This window comes from Salmo salar, chromosome ssa15 (assembly GCF_905237065.1).
Source record: "Salmo salar chromosome ssa15, Ssal_v3.1, whole genome shotgun sequence".
In the NCBI taxonomy this organism is placed as follows: Eukaryota; Metazoa; Chordata; class Actinopteri; order Salmoniformes; family Salmonidae; genus Salmo; species Salmo salar.
This window is the reverse complement of record NC_059456.1, coordinates 38,450,739-38,475,638: the sequence shown is the minus strand read 5'-3', so window position 1 is coordinate 38,475,638 and position 24,900 is coordinate 38,450,739. Positions and strand designations below refer to the sequence as shown.

At 41.3% G+C, this 24,900-nt stretch overlaps 1 protein-coding gene across 1 annotated transcript in view; it reads left to right on the top strand.

Annotated features, from left to right (window-relative positions):
• Nucleotides 1-24,900, top strand: part of LOC106571386 (solute carrier family 35 member F1) — a 136,049-nt gene that overhangs the window by 45,292 nt on the left and 65,857 nt on the right. Inside the window, exon 2 of the mRNA XM_014144409.2 lies at nucleotides 10,517-10,692. Within this exon, the coding sequence (XP_013999884.1) occupies nucleotides 10,517-10,692 (176 nt within the window). The remainder of the gene's footprint in view (nucleotides 1-10,516; nucleotides 10,693-24,900) is intronic.

Genomic DNA, 24,900 nt, shown 5'->3' with positions numbered 1-24,900 from the left:
ATCCGGGCCGTCATTGTAAAAAAGAATTTGTTCTTAACTGTCTTGCCTAGTTAAATAAAGGTCTCACACACACCACACTGACCAAAAAGTTATTTTGTTGAAACATAATCAAAACCTATTTCTTTCACTTTCTGTGCTGTTTCGTTGTTCATTTGTTCAGTCGTTTCATTCTCAACCAGGATTTCTATGAAACACCGTTTGGGTCTTTGCGTGGCAAAGAAGATACACGTCAAAAAACACAGCATCTGTTTCAGTAGCTATAGTTAGCTAGCTAACTATATAGCTAGGTGTCATCATCTAAAATAACCCTAATTTATAAGACAGTTCTTATTTGATTAATGGTGGTCGGACCCATCTATGTGAAGCTAGCCACAATAAGGATTAGCCACAATAGTGGACTTTGCGGTTAGCCTTCAAAATATAAATGTGGCATAATTCTACTATTTGTATTCATTTGCATTACTGTCAATTACATACTTTTATTTTGAAGGCAAACCGCAAATTCCCCTATTGTGCCTAATCCTTATTGTGGCTAGCTTCACAACACATAACCCGGTGTGGTCGAGCCCAACTGTCCAGATGAAGCAAGCTGGCTGCTTATAATGTCATCTTTGGGCAACAGGGTTAAGCTGCTGACTAGCTATTTATTTTGATGAACTGAAGTTCAATTTCAATAGGCGAACAACAAGTGGCAACCTAGCTAATACTTACAAGGATTCCTAAATCATTGCTAAGAATAATGAAAATTACTGCAGGTTCTACTGGTCATTGTTTTCAGGCTGGTTGTATTTGGTGCTAGCTAGGTACCAAGCTAAAGCTAGCTACCCAAGAAGTTGCAGTCGAACCAATGATGCTTTATTACAACGCGGAATTGTAAACACATTGTTCGTGGCCGGTGTTTGCTTGTTTGCAGACTTGTTTGTACAGCTTTGACAGTGCTACTGTATCTTTTTTGACACACAAAGACCCAAACGGCGTCTCATAGTATGTATGTTGTGAAGGTAATAGCAGTGACGCTGTTACTGTGTAACTCCGGTAGGGCAACATCTGAAAAATAGTGCACTTGGTAGTGTGTACCGGTGCTCGACCAGTCGGCGAAAGCCAACATCACCCACGACAGAGAACGGTTGATTGTCAAGGGCAATGAATTCCATTCACTTGGCTTAAATGGATTTCGCCTTTGAGTTGTCTCGCTGAAATTTTGGTACTCTTTCAAATGACTGCTCGACTTGCTGACTGCTCGATTCACACAGCAGACATTGTGGGCTAGTTTAGGAATGCTGTGTTGCACGTATAGCGCAACATTTTACGTGGCATCATTACGTCATGTACCAACATTATATAGGTATGCACGTCAGCTTTGCATCGGTTTTGCACATCGGGGCGTTAAACTATACAATGGCCGATACCGATGTTGGCACTTTTAGCTAATATCATGAAATTCCGATATGTTAACCGATATATCATGCATCCGTAGTATGCACTTCTCAATTTGCTCTTTAAAGTGAATACTGTGTACGTTTAGGTCCCTTAAACTCAACCCTGGACCCTTTTTCATTGTTCCCATCAGGGACTGATTTAGACCTGGGACACCAGGTGTCTGCAATTAATTATTAGGTAGAACGGAAAACTAACAGGCTCCAGACCTCGTAGGGTAAGTGTTGATTACCCCTGGTTTAGGTGTTCAGAGTGTAACTCTCAGGGCCTGTGTAGGCCTACCTGTGCATTTGCAGATTTAAGCCAATGTGACTTGAAATCCCATCATCAGCTGCTGCTAATGGCCTAGCAGTACAGTATGATCAGCACAGCAGTTTATGTACACTAAAGCCCTTTGACGCTCAGCTGGATAATGAAAGCTAACAAACATTACATTGCCCTCCCAGACTCTCATCTCTACTTCTCCTAGTGTTATGAATCTGGCTCCACACAGAAATGCTCACAGCCTACAGCTGTAATTAAAGGTTTCTGGGAGAAAATTGGAAAATAAACTCTCCACAATAGGCTTCTGTAGCTGCAGAGAGGAAGAAAGAGAGGCTTGGAGCAGTTGGATATCTCTGTTCCATCAGATAATGTTGTTATCTCAGAATTACCCACCAACACAGCCTTGGCAGAACCCGTGAAGAGTTGAGAAACTCTACATTACACATCAATTGATAGTAAACCAAATGTGGGAGTGGTGAGACTGCTTTGCATTTCAGCACAGAGAGATGAGTATTTGATGTTTAGGGTTTTTGGTCATATTTAACATGCCTGGGATTAACAGAGCAAGTATAGTCAATGATATCAACACCTTCAGTAGTGTGTCTCATAAGCAGCACCTCTGAATATTTACTAAGTTGAAAGACTCAGGTCAGGTCACTTTTGTGGCTTGTCCTTAGTGTCTCAATTTTTTAATATCAACTTGTCTGTGGCACTGGAAGCGTTGCATGCTAATTCCCTCCTGCTGAAATGATCAGTCCAGGCTCCAGGAGTAGCAGTGGATCTAATTGGTTTCCCTGAGTTGACTGTGCGTCTGTCTGGTTTACCTCTTCATGTTTGTATCATATTATTGTGTACCTCGTTTCTTTGGCCTTTTCCTCTATAAGGACGCACACACTTCCTATTATTTCCCAGTCATTCCTAATGAGATTTTAAATGAACTGAGTCAACGGAACGAATATTAATGTATATCGACTGGCTCGAGTGTATGCAGTGGTGACCTGTCATTCCGGGCAGGTGTTTTGAGCCCCACATTTCTACTAGAAATGTAAAATAAAAAACTTTTTTTGTGGGGGTTGCCTGTTTTGCATGTTATTTTGGCATTAATACACATATCAGTGTCACATATCAGCTTGCAAACAATATAAAAAATCATTGAGTTAATAAAGCCGCATACAAACATGGTCTTTTTTCTTTCTTGAGTAAGGCAGCTCCAAAATGCAGGTGCTTCAGTTGTTCTCTAGTTGTGTCATGATTGGGTAATGTTCTCTAGTTGTGCTGTGATTGGCTGTGTTCTGTTACTCTACGTCACCGTCAAATCTAAGGGTAGTCCTCGAAAATTCAAGCCCCTTGGGTGCTGCCATAGAGTTACATTAGAAGTGCCCATCCAAGAAGGCTCAAGGTCATTGGCAACAGATCAAATGATGTCAAATCACTTTATAAGTACAGTAATTTTGATTGGACTGATCATGTCAACATCATACTTTCAAAATCTTAGCTAGAAAGCTAGCAGGCATCATCATGACTCAAGTCGACAATCTACCGGCAAATGCTTTTTAACCTTTGTCATTATGAAAATAAATAATGAAGAGAAATTATAGGTAAAACTTATCGGTGCTCATTGGCCAGTGGACAAGTTGGAAATCGCAAATTCAACAATGAATGGTTTGGAAGGAATTAGTGGCTAACTGCAAACATGGCAAAGCAATCACTAGCCTGCTATTCAGTAGTGTGGCTGTGTGGTCCCAAGTAGGGTTTAAGGGTCTCTTTTCCAAGCTTAAAATGATAAACATTCAACATTGGCCATGCTGTCAATCCAGCATGATTTCTGCTGCACTCAAAAAACTGTTAACTGCGAACTGGGAAATTTGACTTCAGTGAGTTCAAGACAACTGTGAACTCGGGGGACAAAATGAGCTCCAACAGGGAAAATACGTTTTGAACGGTCATCCAACTCTGAATTTTAAGTCGGGAACTCAGGCTTCTTTCTAGAGCTACAACCTGAAGATCACTTACATCATCATGATTTGACCTTGTTTTTTTCCGAGATCCCAGTTGTTTTGAAAGTGCCATAAATCCAGAGAATGCCAGACTTTGACAAAGTTTCATGACAAAATTGGCCCTCGAAGGACCGCAGCGCCACCTTCCTGTTCAAGTGAGCACAACATAGCAAGGTGAGTGCAGAAATGTCTTGTATGCAGCTGCAGAAATTATGTAATATGCCAGGGAGATATGTATACTGTAGCTAAGAAAGTAATACTAACTTAACTGTATATTAAGTACCCTGTGTATATAGCCTTATTTATCTTAAAACTGCATTGTTGGTTAAGGGCTTGAAAGTAAGCATTTCACTGTAAGGTCTTACAGCTGTTTTATTAGGCACGTGACAAATAACATTTGATTTGATTTTGGTTTGATGTTGTGTAGTAACATTTTAGTAGCCTGTGTGCCTCACTCTAATAATTTGATATTTTTACCCCTCTTAATTTTGCCTACTGTTCTGACTTGGTGGAGCACATGTAGCATAGAACCTGTTTTTGAGAAATGTAATCATCAAATATTGTAAGAACTTCATTGTCTGCTTATATGCCCCCTTTATTTATTTTACAGTTCTGTCTTGGTGTACAGGGAGAACATTGTAAGAATGCTGTTATGTGATAAGCCAAAAAAGTATAGTCAGGCCTCCTGAGTGGCGTAGTGGTCTAAGGCACTGCATCGCAGTGCTAGCTGTGCCACTAGAGATCCTGGTTCAAGTCCAGGCTCTGTCGCAGCCGGCCGCGACCGGGAGACCCATGGGGCGGCGCACAATTGGCCCAGCATCATCCGGGTTAGGCGGGGATGTTCTTGTCCCATCGCACGCTAGCAACTCCTGTGGCGGTCGCCAGCTGTACAGTGTTTCCTCTGACACGTTGGTGCGGCTGGCTTCCGGGTAAAGCAAGCAGAGGGTCAAGAAGTAGTGTGGCTTGGCTGGGTTGTGTTTTGGAGGACGCACGGCTCTCGACCTTTGCCTCTTCCGAGTCCGTACGGCGTTGCAGCGATGGGACAAGACCAATTTGGATACCAATTTGGATACCACATAATTGGGGAGAAAAGGGGTTATACAAAAAATAAGTATAGTCAATGATATCAACACCGCCTCTTCATGTGTGTCTCATAAGCAGTACCTCTGAATATTTACTAAGATGAAACACTCAGATCAGGTTGATGCTTGGCCTTTTTTAATATCATAACTTCTCTGTGGCACTGAAAGTGTTGCATGCTAATTCCCTCCTGCTGAAATGATCAGTCCAGGCTCCAGGAGTAGCAGTGGATCTAATTGGTTTCCCTGAGCTGACTGCATCTGTCTGGTTTACCTCTTCATGTTTGTATCATATTATTGTGTACCTCGTTTCTTTGGCCTTTTCCTCTATAAGGACGCACACACTTCCTATTATTTCCCAGTCATTCCTAATGAGATTTTAAATGAACTGAGTCAACGGAACAAGTATTAATGTATATCGACTGGATTGCGTGTAAGCCTGTTTTTTGGTCCTTTACTACAGCTTAATACTGGATACTGGATATGCAGATATTGCGTTGGAGTTGCTTTACATTTGTGCATGTCTCTTCCAGTGTGTGCCCATGCGTGTTCTCACTGGTGCCTGTGTGTAGGTGTAGAGGGAGCAGTGAAGGGGCTGATTTGTGCACTGTGGTCTGTCTAGGGGGGAGAGGGTTGTGTGTGTGTGTGTGTGTGTGTGTGTGTGTGTGTTTAGACTTGATTGACAGCTCTTTCTTAATCCCTTTCATCTCCAGCCAGGACTGACAGGTCCCACTACTGTATTTCACTACATACACAATCAAAGACTCCACAGGTGGCCTGAGAGGTGGTGTGTGTTCAGGCTTGGGCCAAAACAAGGGAATAGAGTGTTATAGCCAATAGTAGAGCACCATATGGGAATAAAGGAGGATGTCATTGGCCAGAAGTAGTACATTTTATGGAGAATGGGGGTTCATTTGAGACAGCACTGTACAGTAAGCCCCGTGAGGAAGCTCAGTGTCCCGAACCACCTGTTGAAGAAGGAGAGAAAGCCAGGCTAAGTGTCACAATGGCTGATGGTATAAGGGCACAAGACGAGACCCAGATGCAGACACAGGAGGCAGATGGTTAGAGTCTTTATGGTTTAATTACAATCCAAAAGGAGTAGGCAAGAAAATGGTCATGGACAGGCAAAAGGTCAAAACCAGATTCTGAGTCCAAGAGGTAAAGTGTGGCAGACAGGCTCGAGGTCAGGGCAGGCAGAAGGGTCAGGCAGGCGGGTACGGAGTCCAGAAAAAACAGGCAATGGTCAAAACCGGGAGGACTAGAGAAAGCGAATAGAAAACAGGAGCACGGGAAAACATGCTGGTTGACTTGAAAACATACAAGACGTACTGGCACAGAGAGACAGGAAACACTGGGATAAATAAGCGACACCTGGAGAAGGTGAAGCAATCACAAGAACAGGTGAAACAGATCAGGGTGTGACAGATGGAGGGTGTTTGGAAATCCTGTCCTAATATAAATCAGACTGGAAAACCTGGATGTGCCTCACACAGCTGGAGAGGATAGGTTGTAATGAGTTCAGAAGGTGACAACTCTGTGGGAGACAGTGGGATGGAGAGATGGGTCTGTGGTTGATATGGACACCTGTTGATCTGCTGTTGTAGCTAGGGCCATGGGTTTTGACCAGACCATGTCACCTGACCATGGAAGCCTAAATACACAGGCATAAGGAAGAATACACACTTTCAAATATTTGAAATGAAAGACCAGAACTTTCTGTTCACTGGCCATGCGGTTACAGTGCATTCGGAAAGTATTCAGACCCCTTGACTTTTTCCACATTTTGTTACGTTTTTGCCTTATACTAAAATGTATTAAATAAAAAAAATCCTTATCAACATACACACAATACCCCATAATGACAAAGCGAAAACAGGTTTTTAGCATCTTTGGGCTAGGGGGCAGTATTTTGACGTCTGGATGACAAGCGTGCCCAAAGTAAACTGCCTGTTACTCAGGCCCAGAAGCTAGGATATGCATTTAATTGGTAGATTTGGATAGAAAACACTCTAAAGTTTCTAAAACTGTTAAAATAATGTATGTGAGTATAACAGAACTGATATGGCAGGTGAAAACCCGAGGACAAACCATCCAGAGAAAACACATTTTCAGCCCACCATTGATTCCTATGACTGTCATTTTTAATATGAAGGGAAAACCTCCCAGATTGCAGTTCCTAGGGCTTCCACTATATGTCAACAGTCTTTAGAAAGAGTTTCAGGCTTGTCTTTGGAAAAATTAGCTAGAATTTGTAGTTTTTCTAAGTGGCTCCCATTTTGGATGTTGTGTTTATTACGCGTTCTGGTGAATGTGCGTACTTTGTTGACGCTAGCGTCCCACTGATCCGCAAGAAGTTAAATGTTAGGGTACATTCACCGCTAGGTTCACTTCTCCCTAAGGCCAAATCCACATGGGATTCCCGCTGGAGGCGGGACTGATTGACTGATTGATCTATTTTAATGATAAATCAAACCTGTATAGGCTATTTAGGAATTCTACTTTAAATTAACCTGAACCTTGTCGATGTAGGTTAATGTGAAAAGTTTAAATTGTCACATTGTAGAAACCCAATCAATTTGGATATTATTTAAAAGATCCACTTGAAAAGTAAATCTGGCAATTTCACTTGTTAGTTTAATTGAATGAGACATCGATATCCAGTCAATTGCGGTTGGCTGGATATCTTAACATGATCCACATTTGGGTGCCACCTAATTCTTTTTCATGAAATGTACTGGCAATTCTTCAACACCAGTGATCGCAGAAAGCTGAAATCAAACGGAAGTACAAAGGGCGGGACGTCCATCATGCAAGGCGGAGGAATTTCAGCGTGACACAGGAAAAAGAAAATACTGTTTCCCTTTGTTAGCTTAGCATCTCGTGCAAGCTTATCCTACTTTGTACAGAAATCTCACTTCCAAGCACAAAATAAGGTCCCCTCCACCATGGAAAGGGGGGTTTACTGGTGACGTCTCACATTAACCCATTCGGCATACTTTGCTAGCATTATGTTGACCGGAGCGTCACGGTACATAAATACAGATACGCCTGTGGCCTACTGGCTTAGCGCGGTAGGCAGACAGAACTTCGGCTCGGTCACCGAAGAGATCTATCTCATTTCTAACCTTACTGGCTCTAAGCCCTTGCTCTAGAAATTAATATTGACCGACAAAAATCGTACCGTTTGGCCTAACGGACTAAATCTGGAATTTACAACTCATTGCTCTGACTATCGACACATGACCGGAGGCACTCTCTGTAGCCTGTTCAAATGGAAACACACACACAACCAATTTGTATACAAAGCAGTCTGTTTCTACAATTCTGTTTGCACAATTGATATATATATATATGTGTGTAATTCAACAGCGAAGTCCAATTCTATCTTAGATTCCTCACACGGGGCACCATAATATGTTGTGTCTTTGGCATCATTAAAGTGAAGACTGTTATTTTATCAAAACAAATCTTTCACATTAAAGGTTTAACATCATATTACATCATTTCACAAATAGTTTCATCTTTACTCATTCGTTTTATACAAGAATTAGATGCAAACCCCATAATTGAAAAATATTCAGAGATATAGTCATGTGTGTTTCCTGTCCTCTCTGAGGTCACCAAATGAAACACACTCGTCATACGCGTCCCTTAAATACCTTATTTACATAAGTATTCAGACCCTTTGCTATTAGACTCGAAATTGAGCTCAGGTGCATCCTGTTTCCATTGTTCATCCTTGAGATGTTTCTACAACTTGATTGGAGGCCACCTGTGGTAAATTCAATTGATTGGACATGATTTGGAAAGGCACAAACCTGTCTATATAAGGTCCCACAGTTGACAGTGCATGTCAGAGAAAAACCAAGCCATGAGGTTGAAGGAATTGTCCGTAGAGTGCCGAGACAGGATTGTGTCGAGGCACAGATCTGGGGAAGGGTACCAAAAATGTTTTGCAGCATTGACGGTCCCCAAGAACACACTGGCCTCCATCATTCTTAAATTGAAAAAACATTTTAATGGAAGAACTGAGAAATCGGGGGAGAAGGGCCTTGGTAAGGAAGGTGGCCAAGAAACCTGATGGTCACTCCAGAGCTCCAGAGTTCCTCTGTGGAGATGGGAGAACCTTCCAGAAGGACAACCATCTTTGCAGCACTCCACCAATCAGGCCTTTATGATAGAGTGGCCGGACGGAAGCCACTCCTCAGTCAAATGCACATGACAGCCCGCTTGGTGTTTGACAAAAGGCACCTAAAAGACTCTGACCATGAGAAACAAGATTCTCTGGTCTGATGAAACCAAGATGGAACTCTTTGGCCTGAATGCCAAGTGTCACATCTGGAGGAAACCTGGCACCACCCCCACGGTGAATCAAGGTGGTGGCAGCATGTGGGGAAGTTTTTCAGCGGCAGGGACTGGGAGACTAGTCAGGATTGAGGGAAAGATGAACGGAGTAAAGTACAGAGAGATCCTTGATGAAAACCTGCTCCAGAGCGCTCAGGACCTCAGACTGGGTCGAAGGTTCACCTTCCAACAGGACAATGACCCTAAGCACAGAGCCAAGACAACGCAGGAGTGGCTTCAGAACAAGTCTCTGAATGTCCTTGAGTGGCCCAGCTTGAACCCGATCGCGCATCTCTGGAGAGACCTGAAAATAACTGTGCAGCGACGCTCCCCATCCAACCTGACAGAGCTTGAGAGGATCTGCAGAGAAGAATGGGAGAAACACTCCAAATATAGGTGTGCCAAGCTTGTAGCGTGTCGTAGAATTACAACATTATGTTAATCACATTACTTTTATATTAGAATGTATTCCTGTATGAGTACATTCACACTGTCTGTTTTTCTGAGGGGAGCCTCTGAGGTTTAACGCTGAAAGTAGTTTTACGATGGCTTGGTGATAACCTGAAGACTGCATTCCATTCTATGCTTAGTGTCTGTGTGCCTGTCTGCTGGTGCCAGGCAGAACCTCTCCCACATGGCAGATGAATACTGGACTCCATTATTCTGAGGGAAGGGCCTAGTATCCTATGTTACATTAGTATTTCTGTATAAACAAGCAGTAAATGAACTAGAAACAGATATTTGGTGTCATTTAAATCTTGATGTCTGTTGAATGAGAGGACAATGTACCTTTTTTGTATAATTTCTACATATGTTCTTCATCACAAGGACTCTGGAAGACTATAAAGAGTTGTAACCTAACTCTGTTTATTTGGGCTTTAACTTTACATCATTGGGTGAACGTTAACGCTCCATTACTGCAGTAATTATTAATAAAGTTTGCTAGTTTTGAAGAAATCTAAAAGTCTCTCCTTTGATTAGAATAATTACCACGACAAGCGTCATACCCAAGAAGATTCGAGGCTGTAATCGCTGCCAAAGGTGCTTCAACAAAGTACTGAGTAAAGGGTCTGAATACTTATGTAAATGTGATATTTTTTAATGTTTTTATGAATTTGTTAACACTTCTAAAAACCTGTTTTTGATATTTTCATTATGTGGTATTGTGTGGATTGAAGTAAGAAAACAATTTAATACGTTTTCGAATAAGGCTGTAACGTAACAAAATGTGGAAAAAGTCAAGGGGTCTGAATACTTTCCGAATGCACTCTATGTGAATGTACTGTAGTACACAAGCTGTGTTCCAATGCCCTTTCCAGTCTGTGGTTTAGTAGCTGTGCTGTAATGCCAGTGTGTAGTAACACTGTCTTCTTTCCTGCCTCTCCTCTCCAGGGAACTTCTGGTAACTCTGGCTCTGGGCCAGGTCCTGTCTCTGCTCGTCTGTGGCATCGGACTGACCAGCAAGTACCTGGCTCATGAATACCACGCCAACACGCCTGTGTTCCAGAGCTTTCTCAACTACATCCTGCTGTTCCTAGTCTACACCACCACGCTCGCCGTCAGGCAAGGTACGACACTGGACACTAGAGGTCGACCGATTATGATTTTTCAGGTTATTGGAGGACCAAAAAAAGCCGATACCGATTAATCTGCCGTTTTTTAAAATGTATTTGTAATAATGACAATTACAACAATACTGAATGAACACTTATTTTAACTTAATATAAAACATCAATAAAATCAATTTAGCCTCAAATAAATAATGAAACATGTTCAATTTGGCTTAAATAATGCAAAAACAAAGTGTTGGAGAAGAAAGTAAAAGTGCAATATGTGCTAACATTTAAGTTCCTTGCTCAGAACATGAGATCATATGAAAGCTGGTGGTTCCTTTTAACATGAGTCTTCAATATTCCCAGGTAAGAAGTTTTAGGTTGTAGTTATTATAGAAATTATAGGACTATTTCTCTCTATACAATTTGTATTTCATATACCTTTGACTATTGGATGTTCTTATAGGCACTTTAGTATTGCCAGTGTAACAGTATAGCTTCCGTCCCTCTTCTTGCTCCTACCTGGGCTCGAACCAGGAACACATCGTCAACAGCCGCCCTCAAAGTAGCGTTACCCATGCAGAGCAAGGGGAACAACTACTCCAAGTCTCAGAGCGAGTGACGTTTGAAACGCTATTAGCGCGCACCCCGCTAACTAGCTAGCCATTTCACATCGGTTACACCAGCCTAATCTTGGGAGTTGATAGGCTTGAAGTCATAAACAGCACAATAGTTGAAGCATTGCGAAGAGCTGCTGGCAAACACACAAAAGTGCTGTTTGAATGAATGCTTACGAGCCTGCTGCTGCCAAACATCGCTAGGTCAAACTGCTCTATCAAATATCAAATCATAGACTTAATTATAACATAATAACACACAGAAATACAAGCCTTTGGTCATTAAAATGGTTGATTCCGGAAACTATCATTTCGAAAACAAAACGTTTATTCTTTCAGTGAAATACGGAACCGTTACGTATTTTATCTAACGGGTGGCATCGATAAGTCTAAATATTGCTGTTACATTGCACAACCTTCAATGTTATGACATAATTATGTACAATTCTGGCAAATTAATTACGGCCTTTTTTAGGAATAAATGGACTTCACACAGTTCGCAATGAGCCAGGTGGCCCAAACTGCTGCATATAGCCTGACTGCTTGCACGGAACGCAAGAGAAGTGACACAATTTCCCTAGTTATAAGAAATTCATGTTAGCAGGCAATATTAACTAAATATGCAGGTTTAAAAATACTTGTGTATTGATTTTAAAGAAAGGCATTGATGTTTATGGTTAGGTACATTGGTGCAACGACAGTGCTTTTTTCGCAAAAGCGCTTGTTAAATCATCACCCGTATGTCGTTGTAGGCTGTGATTCAATGACAAATTAACAGGCACCGCATCGATTATATGCAACGCAGGACACGCTAGATAAACTAGTAATATCATCAACCATGTGTAGTTAACTAGTGATTATGTTAAGATTGATTGTTTTTTATAAGATAAGTTTAATGCTAGCTAGCAACTTACCTTGGCTTCTTGCTGCCCTTGCGTAACAGGTAGTCAGCCTGCCACGCAGGCTCCTCATGGAGTGCAATGTAAGGCAGGTGGTTAGAGCATTGGACTAGTAACCGGAAGGTTGCAAAAACGAATCCCCGAGCTGACAAGGTAAAAATCTGTCGTTCTGTCCCTGAACAAGGCAGTTAACCCACCGTTCCTAGGCCGTCATTGAAAATAAGAATGTGTTCTTAACCTCTTACATCTAGACGTTCCGCTAGCGGAACACCTGCTCCAATATCCAATGATGGGCGTGGCGCGAAATACAAACTCCTCTAAAATCCGAAAACTTCCATTTTTCAAACATATGACTATTTTACAGCATTTTAAAGACAAGACTCTCGTTAATTTAACCACACTGTCCGATTTCAAAAAGGCTTTACAGCGAAAGCAAAACATTAGATTATGTCAGCAGAGTACCCAGCCAGAAATAATCAGACACCCATTTTTCAAGCTAGCATATAATGTCACAAAAAACAAAACCACAGCTAAATGCAGCACTAACCTTTGATGATCTTCATCAGATGACAACCCTAGGACATTATGTTATACAATGCATGCATGTTTTGTCAGTGTTGTTAGATTAACGAGAGTCTTGTCTTTATATAGCTGTAAAATAGTCATATGTTTGAGAAATTGAAGTAATAGGATTTTTAAGGTATTTGAAAATCGCGCCACTGGATTACACTGGCTGTTACGTAGGTGGGACGAATTCGTCCCGCCTAGCCCAGAGAGGTTAAAGTAGAATTATGTTTTTTGAAATTTATACAAATTAATAAAAAATGAAACGCTGAAGTGTCTTGAGTCAAAAAGTATTCAACCCCTTTGTTAAGGCAAGCCTAAATAAGTTCAGGAGTAGAAATGTGCTTAACAATAATTAGTTGCATGGACTCACTCTGTATGCAATAATAGTGTTTAACATGATTTTTGAATGACTACCTCATCTCTGTACCCCACACATACAATTAGCTGAAAGGTCCCTCAGTCAAGCATTGAATTTCAAACAATCACAAAGACCTGGAGGTTTTCCAATGCCTAGCAAAGAAGGACACCCATTGGTAGATGGGAATATAAAAAAACGCAGACATTGAATATTCCTTTGAGCATGGTGAAGTTATTAATTACACTTTGCATGGTGTATCAATGCACCCAGTCACTACAAAGATACAGGCGTCCTTCCAAACTGAGGATGGAATCTTCTCAGGGATTTCACCATGAGGCCAATGGTGACTTTAAAACAGTTACAGAATTTAATGACTGTGATAGGGGAAAACTGAATAGATCAACAGCATTGTAGGTAGTTACTCCACAAAACTAACCAAATTTACAGAGTGAAAAGAAGGAAGCCTGTACAGAATACAAATATTCCAAAACATGCATCCTTTTTGCATTAAAGCACTAAAGTAAAACTGCAAAAAAATGTAACAAAGAAATTAACGTTATGCACTCAATACAAAATTATGTTTGGAGCAAATCCAACACAACACAACACTGAGTACCAATCTTCATATTGCCAAGCATGGTGATGGCTGCATCATGTTATGGGTATGCTTGTCATCAGCAAGGACTAGGGAGTTTTTTTGGATAGAAATACATGGAATAGAGCTAAGCACAGGCCAAATCCTAGAGGAAAACCAGGTTGTCTGTTTTCCAACAGACACTGGGAGACAAATTCAAATTTCAGCAGGACAACAATAACCTAAAACACTAGGCCAAATATACACTGGAGTTGCTTACCAATACGACTATGGCAAGACTTGAAAATGGCTATCTAGCAATGATCAACAACCAATTTGACAGAGCTTGAATAATTATTTTAAGGATAATGTTTAAATATTGTACAATCCAGTGGTACAAAGCTCCTAGAGACTTACCCAGAAAGACTCACCGAAGTAATCGCTGCCGAAGGTGATTCTAAGATGTATTGACTCAGGGGTGTGAACACTCGTATAAATGAGAATTCTGCATTTCATTCATTTATTTTTTTATTTTATTTTAGCATTTTCCAATTAAGAACATTCAAAACAAAAATAAAAAGATATTAGACAATATAACAGTGACAATAACCTTACAAGACAACAGACGAGTGTAAAAAAATAGAATATATATATTATACAATAAATGAAAGTTATAATAAAAAAAATGATGAGACATTGGATCGTATGGTCACCTGCCGTAGGCTACATATTATACATTAAGTGTGAAACATTACATGAGGATTATTTAGAGATACAATCAATATATGATGTGAGGGGAGATTCTCCATATAGTCAAAAGGTTGCCAAATTCTGTCAAATATCTTTAACTTATTCCTCAAGCAGTAAGGGATTTTCTCCGGTGGGATACAACTTTTAACTTCTGATAGCCACATTGCAACTGGCAGGGGGAATCCGATTTCCATTTCAAGGCTATACATTTCTTGGCAATCGCTAGCAATATTTCTCTTAGCTTTATAGTATGGCTTTGCCTAAGATTGGAATTAGTAAAGTTACCCTGTAGACAGACCTCTGGGACTAAAGGGAATGGAACCCCATGAATTGAGGATATGGTATTGCATACCCCCTGCCAGAAACTGTGTAGTTTTGAACACTGCCAAGTGGAACGGAGGAATGTTCCTTCATCTGAGCCACATCTTAAACATCAGGGTTGAACTTGTGCAATCTAGATAGGGTGATGTAGAGCTGATGGAGGAAACTGTATTTCATTTTTAATAAATGTCTAAAACATGTTTACACTTTATCTTTATGGGGTATTGTGTGTGGATGGGTGAGGAAAAAAAGTATATTTAATCCATTTTGAATTCAGTCTGTAACACAACAAAATGTGGAATAAGTCAAGGGGTATGAATACTTTCTGAAGGCACTGTAGATATCAAGAAAGCAGCGCTTTATCATGGACAGACCTCTTAGATTTCGATAGAATTTTGATTAACCACATGACAATGCTTTTGAGATACGAAGACATTATTATAAATTAAATTTAAATGTTCCATGAAAATGTGCATTTGAAAACCATAACTGGCACGCAGATCGGTAGAAGTTGTAAAATAAATTGGTATTCCACATTAGAAAGGTTGCAGACTCCAATTGTAGCCTATTACCGGCAACATCAGGAAGGTAAAGGCAGAATCTGCGAAAGTCAGCAGGAGTGGGAGGAGGATCTTTGGGGGAGGTTGTTTTTTAGTTTTTTTCATCTGTACAGGATTGCTTTCTCAGTTTTCTCCTATCACTGCCATTAAAGTCATTATTTTACTCCTGAACATATTTAGGCTTGCCAAATAACAAAGGGGTTGAATACTTATTGACTCGAGACATTTCAGGTCTACATTTTTTATGTAATTTGTCAAAACATAATTCCACTTTGAGATTATGGGGTATTTATTGTGTAGGCCAGTGACAAAATCTCTATTTAATACATTTTAAATTTGGGCTGTAACACAACAAAATGTGGAAAAATTCAAGGGTTGTGAATACTTTCTGAAGGCACTGTTTATTGTAAAAACCCCTGTCCTCTCGGTGCATCTAATCAAGCTAGATGACATAATATATTTGCTATGCTTTATGGGATACGAGCTGGAGATGAATTGGACAGGAAAGGACTTGTATAAACTGGAGACAGTTTGCAGCTGGGTTTGTGTTATCTACTGACTTTCTGGGTGACCTCGTGGAGTGCTCACAGGGAACATTTCAAAACAAAGCAGCAGGTTACTGTGTGGAGAGTGTGTGTGTGTGTGTGTACACCCATTGAAAGGCTGTCTGAGTGGAACACCTGTGGGGGGTGTCAATGCTTCAGTGCTACTCTCAGCATTGCCTGTTGTGCTTGAGTGGCAATTGTCACACTGTTTATCTGAAGAACTGTAGATTGTAGCCTCCAGATCAAGAAGAGTGGAAAAGTGAGCTGATTGGTTTTAGTCAACAGACTGACAGAGGAAGAGGTTTCCTATGGGGTAGTTTAGATGTACTCCTAGTTTGGAGTTTTTTGCTTTTTGTCCTCATTACCATTTCATGCTGAATTAAGTTACGTTTTCTTCCACCCACATGTCCAGGCTTAAGCAACATAAGCGTTCGCATAGGGCCCCCCCCCAATTTTTTTTTTAACTTACTGTTGAGAGTTAGAATAGTAGATGGTGCAAGTTCGACATTTGGTTGTGCATTAGCAATGTTTCTCTTATGTCAGTCACTGACAGTCACTCAATTAGCCATATCAGCTAACTATTTTTAGATTGGTAAATTAGTCTAGCCAGCTATCTAAACTTGTAGTACTCATGGCTGAATACTGACCAGTCGCGCATGGCACGTGCCCAGGGGCCCTGACCTCCAGGAAGCTCCCATTTGATTTTGTTAGTCACTCTCACTCAGATGTCATTAATATGGCATAGGCCAGGGCAAAATGTGTAGAACTGCAGGAAAATTGTTTTTAAAATGGAAAAACATTCTCCCCAACCCACCCCAACCAAATCTCGCTTAGGGCCTGTCATGCCAAATAATGTCCCCCTCTGCGTCACAATGGGATTCAATTAACTATTAGCGTCTGTTGCTATATCAATGGTGTGATGACCCAATGATTAGAATTTAGATTATTACAGCTTAAATTATGTTCTTTTCATCATCACTATGCAAATCACTATGTAAGTGACAATGTCACTGTTTTAACAAGTTTTGTTTAGCTAATAAAATGAAAACATTACTTCGAACTACTTTTGGGTACATTGTTGACAATTACAACATGAAATCCATGTCTTTAAATGTTATGTTTTGGAAATTTGATGGATCAATGCAGTGTTACAAGCATTTTGCTGCACCCGCAATAACATCTGCATGTGACCAATACATTTGATTTGAAATGGCAAAAATGTGTAATCTGCTTGACACTTTAAAGTTACTCCTCTTACAGAACACAAAGTCAGCTAATTTCCACTCCATTCATACGCAAATCCATTTGATTCATACATTGGTTTGTCTGGCTGTCATGTTTTTATTTTAACCTGCCCTTCCCTTATCTACACTGAAATAATATCATTTCACTAGTCCTCTATTATGATTCATTCCTTTCTATCTCGCATAGCACATTAATACACCCTTGTGGATGAATATACATGTATCTAGTAGGTCCTAGGACACAACAATGAATAATGTGGAGCAAATAAATACAATCAAAGGATAACGTACAATAATGAACACCTTGTGAAACTGAGAAAAAAAAACTGCAATATTTAAGATTTTAATACATAAACCTTAGTTCTTGGTACAGTTGTGTCATTAATTTATTTTCACAGATTTGTTCTACACTCACATGGCAATCAGACTAAAATACTGAATTCTGGTGTGTGGAGTATAGGGCAGGAGGTTGCTGTGTGGGTGGGAGGTTCTGCCTGTCACTTGTTCTCATCGGGCAGCCAGTCTCAGAAGGGGGATTTGAAGATGGACACTGCAGTGTTTATATGTGTATCTCACATTATGTGCCTAGTATGATAGAGCATAAACCTTCTTATTAGATGACAACATGACAATGACAGTAGCTGTAGATGATGTAATGAAAAGTTGGAGGGTGGTTGGTAATGGAGGACATCAGGTGGATCCACGTCTGGGTGTTGGGCAGAACCCCTAGCTCCTGGAGAACAGGAGCAGAGTTAAAGGGAACAGGGTAGAAGACAGACGTAAACAAGCAAACACAGGTTTACTGTGAGAAGATTTGATTTGATTAGTGCAGTGTTATAAATGGGAGATATGTACTTTTCAACACTTTTGGAAGGTATAGCCACCTCAAGCTTGTCCACATCCGACCAAGAAGACCAGACAATCAGACTAACCCGAACTCACTGCTTCTGGTGGATGGGATACCTCCTGGGGGGCTCAGACAGTTGATGGTCCTAAAGTCATTTGGAGAGGTAAATTGAAGAGGTACATTTTTATAAGCTCAGCATAACTACCATTTCTTGCCTTCTCAAATGTCAACCAAAGCTTAACTAACTTTATCTATTGGGCTTCACTGAAGTGTAGGGCATCATAAAATATATCAGTGTTAGGAAAACTAAAACTAGCTTCAGGTTATTTTGTGTGCAAATGCAAATAGTTATGATAATTTTTATATTCACTTTAACCGATGGTGACCTCAGCTAGGAGCGAGAGAGCAGCAAGGTTTCCCAGGTCTTGCCTTCCTTTTGTCCTTCTTCCAAACCAAGTAATTCGCCCGGATGTCGTAGCACTTGGTCCCCTTCTTGATTCTGCTCCGGTTGCTCTCCATCGGTTTCTCCTGCGCCTTGTCGATGTTCAGTCTCAACTTGATTGATAACAGGAATAAATGCAATTATAGTTCATATTACAAATACATTTCTTACATATCTCTTGGAGGGCCAGAAAATATATTAACAGCGGACAATCATTTTTACCTGGTCAAAAACCTCCACATCCTTCTCAGTCCGTGCCTGAAGGTGGTCCTCCAAGGTGTTCTGATCTGGTTCCACAACTTCCACCACATCCGGTGGGGTTTCAGTGATCTGAAAGTACGTTATACAAAAATAGCAATAGACAAACAGCAACACTAAGTCAATCACACATTTGAAAGACTACAGTATATGCAATAATTGTATATACAATGGCATTGTTTATCTCAGTCAACAGCTGTGGCTCCTGTCCGTACTTGGTGAAGACCTTCTGCTGTTGTCTGGAAAGAGAATTACCTTCAGGTTGTTCTCCCACCCTTCCTGGTACCAATCAAATGACTTGCCCACGGCAGTCTTGAGGGTCTGGATGGTCCATTCACTAAACCTGGAGGAGGGGGTAGGAAAGCAATATCTATTGACAATGTAAGATATTAAAATGTCGGATTATGTACCATGGAATAATAATTGTAAAAAAAATGATTAAACAAACCATTGGTGACAGAATATAACCTAATAACATCCATACCTTGTTCTAGCGTTCGTGACCTCGTTCACTCAAGATGTCTTCAGGAGAACCGCGGGTTTTGAAGATGGCCACCTCCAAGGCGATGGTGGACTCACCAGTCTTGTCCTTGATGGGTATCATACAAAACTAAAATCTACATTTGGTTCCAAGCACCCTTTTTAAATGGGTTACAGAAGGGAATTTAGAGTTAAGCACGTACTCTTCCTTTACTGACCTTAATGGGTATTGCCTCCACCCACTTGGTAAAGTGATCGGTCACCATCAGACACCAGCTGTTGCCATTCCTGGATTTAGTGAATGGTCCGAGGAGGTCCACCCCTAACATTTAAAGTGTTAGAGAATATTACTTTATTCTTACCAGTATCTGTCATACAGTATGCAGATTTTCATATTTGTAAGGATAGTCACACACACACACACACACACACACACACACACACACACACACACACACACACACACACACACTCACTCTCTCTCTCTCTATATAATATTGAACTCTGCTGTGGTCAAATAAAGCAACCATTACAAAGCAACTTATTATTTTAAAATTGGAATTGGGACACTTACCGATCATGTGCCATGGTGAAACAACTTTGATAGGCTTCGCCACAGTCTTCGTCCTGGCAGGCTAGACAGGGTACTGACCTTTAAGTAAAAAGTGACACATTGAAACATTGTATGCTCTTTGAGATGACATTGATTGAAATCATAAGAATTTCAGATATAATGGTATCACGTTTCAGGTATGACCCAGATGCAGACAGTGTCAACACAACAAAACAGTTTATTTCTAATACAGGGGCATGCAAATGACAGGTCAAAGGCAGGCAGGGGTAAAGGGTCCAAAACGGCCGGCAGTTTCAGGGTCAGGGCAGGCAGGGGTCAATAATACAGTGAGGTGGGGCAAGGTATAAAATGGCAGGCAGGCAGGGGTCAATAATACAGTGAGGTGGGGCAAGGTATAAAATGGCAGGCAGGCAGAAGGGTCAAAAGGAGGGGTCAAAAGGACTAGGATAGAGGAGCAAGAAACAGACAGGCACAAGGGAACAAACGCTGGTAGGTTTCACAAGCAAAACGAACAGGCAACAGACAAACAGAGAACATAGGTATAAATAGATGGGCGACACCTGGAGGGGGGTGGAGACAAGCACAAAGACAGGTGAAACAGATCAGGGTGTGACAAATAGAATGTGATTGATAAACTAAAAGTTATTTAACTTGCCCAGGTGTCCACCTCCTTGACAATTCCCTGTCAGAAGAAGTGTAGGTTGATTTTGGCAGTCATGTGCTTCACTCCAAAATGACCAGCATGGATCTTGGTCAGCACGGCCTCCTTCTCAATAGTAGAAATCCCCCTCCTATGTGGCTGGCCATCCTTTCCCTGTAGGTACATATGATTGCCCAACAAGTTGTAAGAGAAGAGTTGTTGAAATACTCAAGTCTAAGTTCCTAGGCTGTCACTGTAAATAAGAATTTGTTCTTAACTGACTTGCCTAGTTAAATAAAATACATTTGCACTGCTGTCTTTCTCTATCTCCATCTCTCTCTCTGTCTTCCACTCTCTTCCCACCTCTCTCCCACTTTCATCCTTTTTTAAAACTTTCTCCCCCCTCCCATCTCTCTCTCTGTCTAGTGAAGACACCAAGTTAAGGACATTTGGAATTACCATAATTGCTTACACCTATCCATTTGATTGATCAGGTTTAACTTCTAGCTAGATACCTCAATATGACAGACATATAACTCCATCAGTGGAGGCTGCTGAGGGGATGGCTGGAATGGAGTCAATTGAATGGTATCAACCACATGGAAACCACGTGTTTGATACCATTCTATTTACTCCATTCCATATATTATGAGACATCCTCCCCTCAGCAGCCTCCACTGAACTATATATATAGCTAGCAACATGTACTGTAGATTACCAACTAGCTAGATGAAAAATGGTTGTACAAAGTTAAATCCGTCCAGATATCTAATAGAAGTTAACTGCTTAACGTTACCCTGAATTGTGAATTCCTCTGAATGTTGCGTATCTTGTTGAGATCAGTGGTGCCTTCATAGTACTTCGCCTGGTTGGAAAGTGTGCGAGCATTGCAAAATAAATTTAGAAATCTATGCTATTCAATTATTGCACCCACACTGCTCGCGTGCGTCAACGAGCGTCTGCGTTGCCAAGGGCTAAAATGGAAGTCCTTTCTATTTGTGACACAGATCGCGCTGAAAGTCCTGCCTCTCCCATCTCCTCATTGGTTTGTAGAAGCAGGTACCCACGTGCCATCTCCTCCTTGGTTATACCCACGTGGGTGATTGCCGTTCGTTGTGGTAACACTATGAAAGTTTAGATGCCAATCACCATATAAGTTCAAAGACGAAAAAGCCTGGAAGGAGAAGAGATAACTAGAAACAATTCGGTTGACCGTTTTATGTGTGGATTAATTGTCGGAGTAGAGGACCTTGTGCATTTCAGGTAAAATAACAACTCAATGTTTATATCCCAGGACAAATGAACTAGCAACAGCAAGCTAGCTAAATATGACAAATTAGCTAACAAGTGCAAGCTAACTAGCTAAATTGCCATTAATGCTTTTTGACTTGTCCCCAAATTAATGTAATTGGTTCAGAGTTTGTTATGACATTTTAACCTGCGTGTCGTGATCGTGTTTGGTGTAGGGGGACAAAATAAATGTATGCAAGATGGCACACGCTCGCAGCCGGTTTGGGTTCCGTGTAAGACGTTGAGTCGCAAGCTAGCGCAAGGACGCGCTCTTTGAAAGGAGGGAGTAGTGTAACAACCCTGGGTTTATAAGCGCAGATATTGACCATGCCGCTCAAGCATGCTTTTGCGGCACAGTCGATAGCGCGCTGGGCTAAAAGGTCAATGATTCGAGACCTGCTCCCTGCCTGTTTCATTACATTGGTTTCAGAAGTGATCGGACCTTGCATCTATGACAGTGCGTGTTCTTGGCCGGTGAGCGCGTTCCTATAACAGGCTGACTACACCGCTCACGTCGCGTGCGCGAGTGTTGCAAAATAAATGTAGAAATCTATATTATTCAATTATTGCACCCACACTGCTCGCGCGTGCCAAGAGTGTGCAAAGCTGTCATCAAGGCAAAGGATGGCTACTTTGAAGAATCTAAAATATATTTTGAACACTTTTTTTGGTTAATGCATGATTCCATATGTGTTATTTCATAGTTTTGATGTCTTCACTACTATTCTACAATGTAGAAAATATTAAAGAAAAACCCCTTGAATGAGTAGGTGTGTCCAAACTTTTTACTGGTACTGTATGCAGTTGTCTATAACGACACAAGGCGAGATGCAGACGCAGGAGGCAGATGGTTTGAGCTCTGGTATTTTTACAATCCAAGGGATAGACAAAAGGCAGGTCGGGGACAGGCAAGCATTCATAACCAGGGCAGAGTCCAAAACGGTACAGGGCCGCAGGCAGGCTCAAGGTGAGACAAAAACGCTGGTTGACTTGGCAAACAAGACGAACTGGCACAGACAGACAGAAATCATAGAGGATAAGTGGGGGGGGGGACAAGGACAGGTGAAACAGATCAGGGTGTGACATTGTCAGTAGTTATAATATACCTAATTATAAATATACACGCATATTATTTCCGAGCAAGCTGTTCACTGTTAGACAGTGTGGCTACTTTTCCAAGAGGCACCTCTGCCAAATTGGTCCCGTTCTTTGTTGTGTAAGTCCATAGACAGAGTCTGGCTGTAATAGGGAGCAGCGGTAAGCATGACCATGCACAGAATGAATAGTGATGGTTGAGTGCCTTACTGGAAGGGAGACTACAACAGGAGCAGCTGCCTACCCTGGCTCTGCAGCTAACAGCCCAACAGTTCTGTTGTCTCACTCACTTGTAACTAAAGTTATTAGAGTAACAGATCAGTAATATGAATAAATTAATAACCCTCTCATAACAAACAATGCTTTTTGATCAAGCCACCAGTTTATTCTGAGCTGCGCTGAAAAACAAAACATCGACAACAAACGTATCGCCTAACCAACAGTGCTTAAACTGCAACCACTTATTTGCTTTGACCCCACCGTCCCACTGGTTTGTTTGGGATTAACAGAATTCACTACACTAGTCCACAGGTTTCCTCCTAACCTTTGGCTCTGACCACCACCTACTGTAAGGGTAAGCAGCAGCAGCGCCTCTACTCTATTACTCCTGGCTTGTGAAATGAATTGGTGCTCAGCTCCTCTCCGCCGGCAGCTAGGTAGCTTTTCACTGTCCTTCATCCCTGCTCCCAATAAGGCTTCCTGACCCCCTCGTCCCCACTCAAATTCGATTTACGCTGTGGCCTAGTTGAATTGGGGTCAGCAGGAAGGCCGAGCTGGCACTCCCCCAAGGCTTCTCTCTCTCTTTCTTCGCCTCTCTCTCCTTCCCCCACTCTCTCAATTGCATCACTTATCACAGGAAGTGAGGCGAGGTGATTATTCATATTAATACGCTGAGCTGGTTATTAATTAATGCTGATGGTTGATAGCAGGTTTTTCTCAGGCTGCACCATCAGTGGTGGCTGCCTCTCCCTCTTAATTTTACAGCAATTACCCAGCACTGAACCCCACTGATTGGGAAGGATATTAAATACACACAGACAGAGCTAGCTCTGATGTGCCAAAGAATGCGTTTAGCATTTTATTAACTCGAGTAACTGATGACGATCTAGAGCAGAAGTTTTTTTTTAAATGTCATCCAATGTCAAATTGATTTTACAATGAGATTTTGTGGTAGAGATGTTTTGTGCTCATTGTAGATGAAAACAGAACAGGTCTTGGCGAGCACAGTAAGTAACCGAATTTACATTTTTCAGATTTTTATTTCACCTTTATTTAACCAGGTAGGCTAGTTGAGAACAATTTCTCATTTGCAACTGCGACCTGCCCAAGATAAAGCAAAGCAGTTTGACATATACAACAACAGAGTTACACATGGAATAAACAGACATACAGTCAATAATACAGTAGAAAAAGTCTACAGTGGGGGAAAAGTATTTGATCCCCTGCTGAATTTGTACGTTTGCCCACTTACAAAGAAATGATCAGTCTATAATTTTAATGGTAGGTTTATTTGAACAGTGAGAGACAGAATAACAACAACAAAAAAATCCAGAAAAACGCATGTCAAAAATGTTATAAAAAGATTTGCATTTTAATGAGGGAAATAAGTATTTGACCCCTCTGCAAAACATGACTTAGTACTTGGTGGCAAAACCCTTGTTGGCAATCACAGAGGTCAGACGTTTCTTGTATTGGCCACCAGGTTTGCACACATCTCAGGAGGGATTTTGTCCCACTCCTCTTTGCAGATCTTCTCCAAGTCATTAAGGTTTCGATGCTGACGTTTGGCAACTCGAACCTTCAGCTCGCTCCACAGATTTTCTATGGGATTAAGGTCTGGAGACTGGCTAGGCCACTCCAGGACCTTAATGTGCTTCTTCTTGAGCCACTCCTTTGTTGCCTTGGCCGTGTGTTTTGGGTCATTGTCATGCTGGAATACCCATCCACGACCCATTTTCAATGCCCTGGCTGAGGGAAGGAGGTTCTCACCCAAGATTTGACAGTACATGGCCCCGTCAAATGATACGGTGAAGTTGTCCTGTCACCTTAGCAGAAAAACACCCCCAAAGCATAATGTTTCCACCTCCATGTTTGACGGTGGAGATGGTGTTCTTAGGGTCATAGGCAGCATTCCTCCTCCTCCAAACACGGCGAGTTGAGTT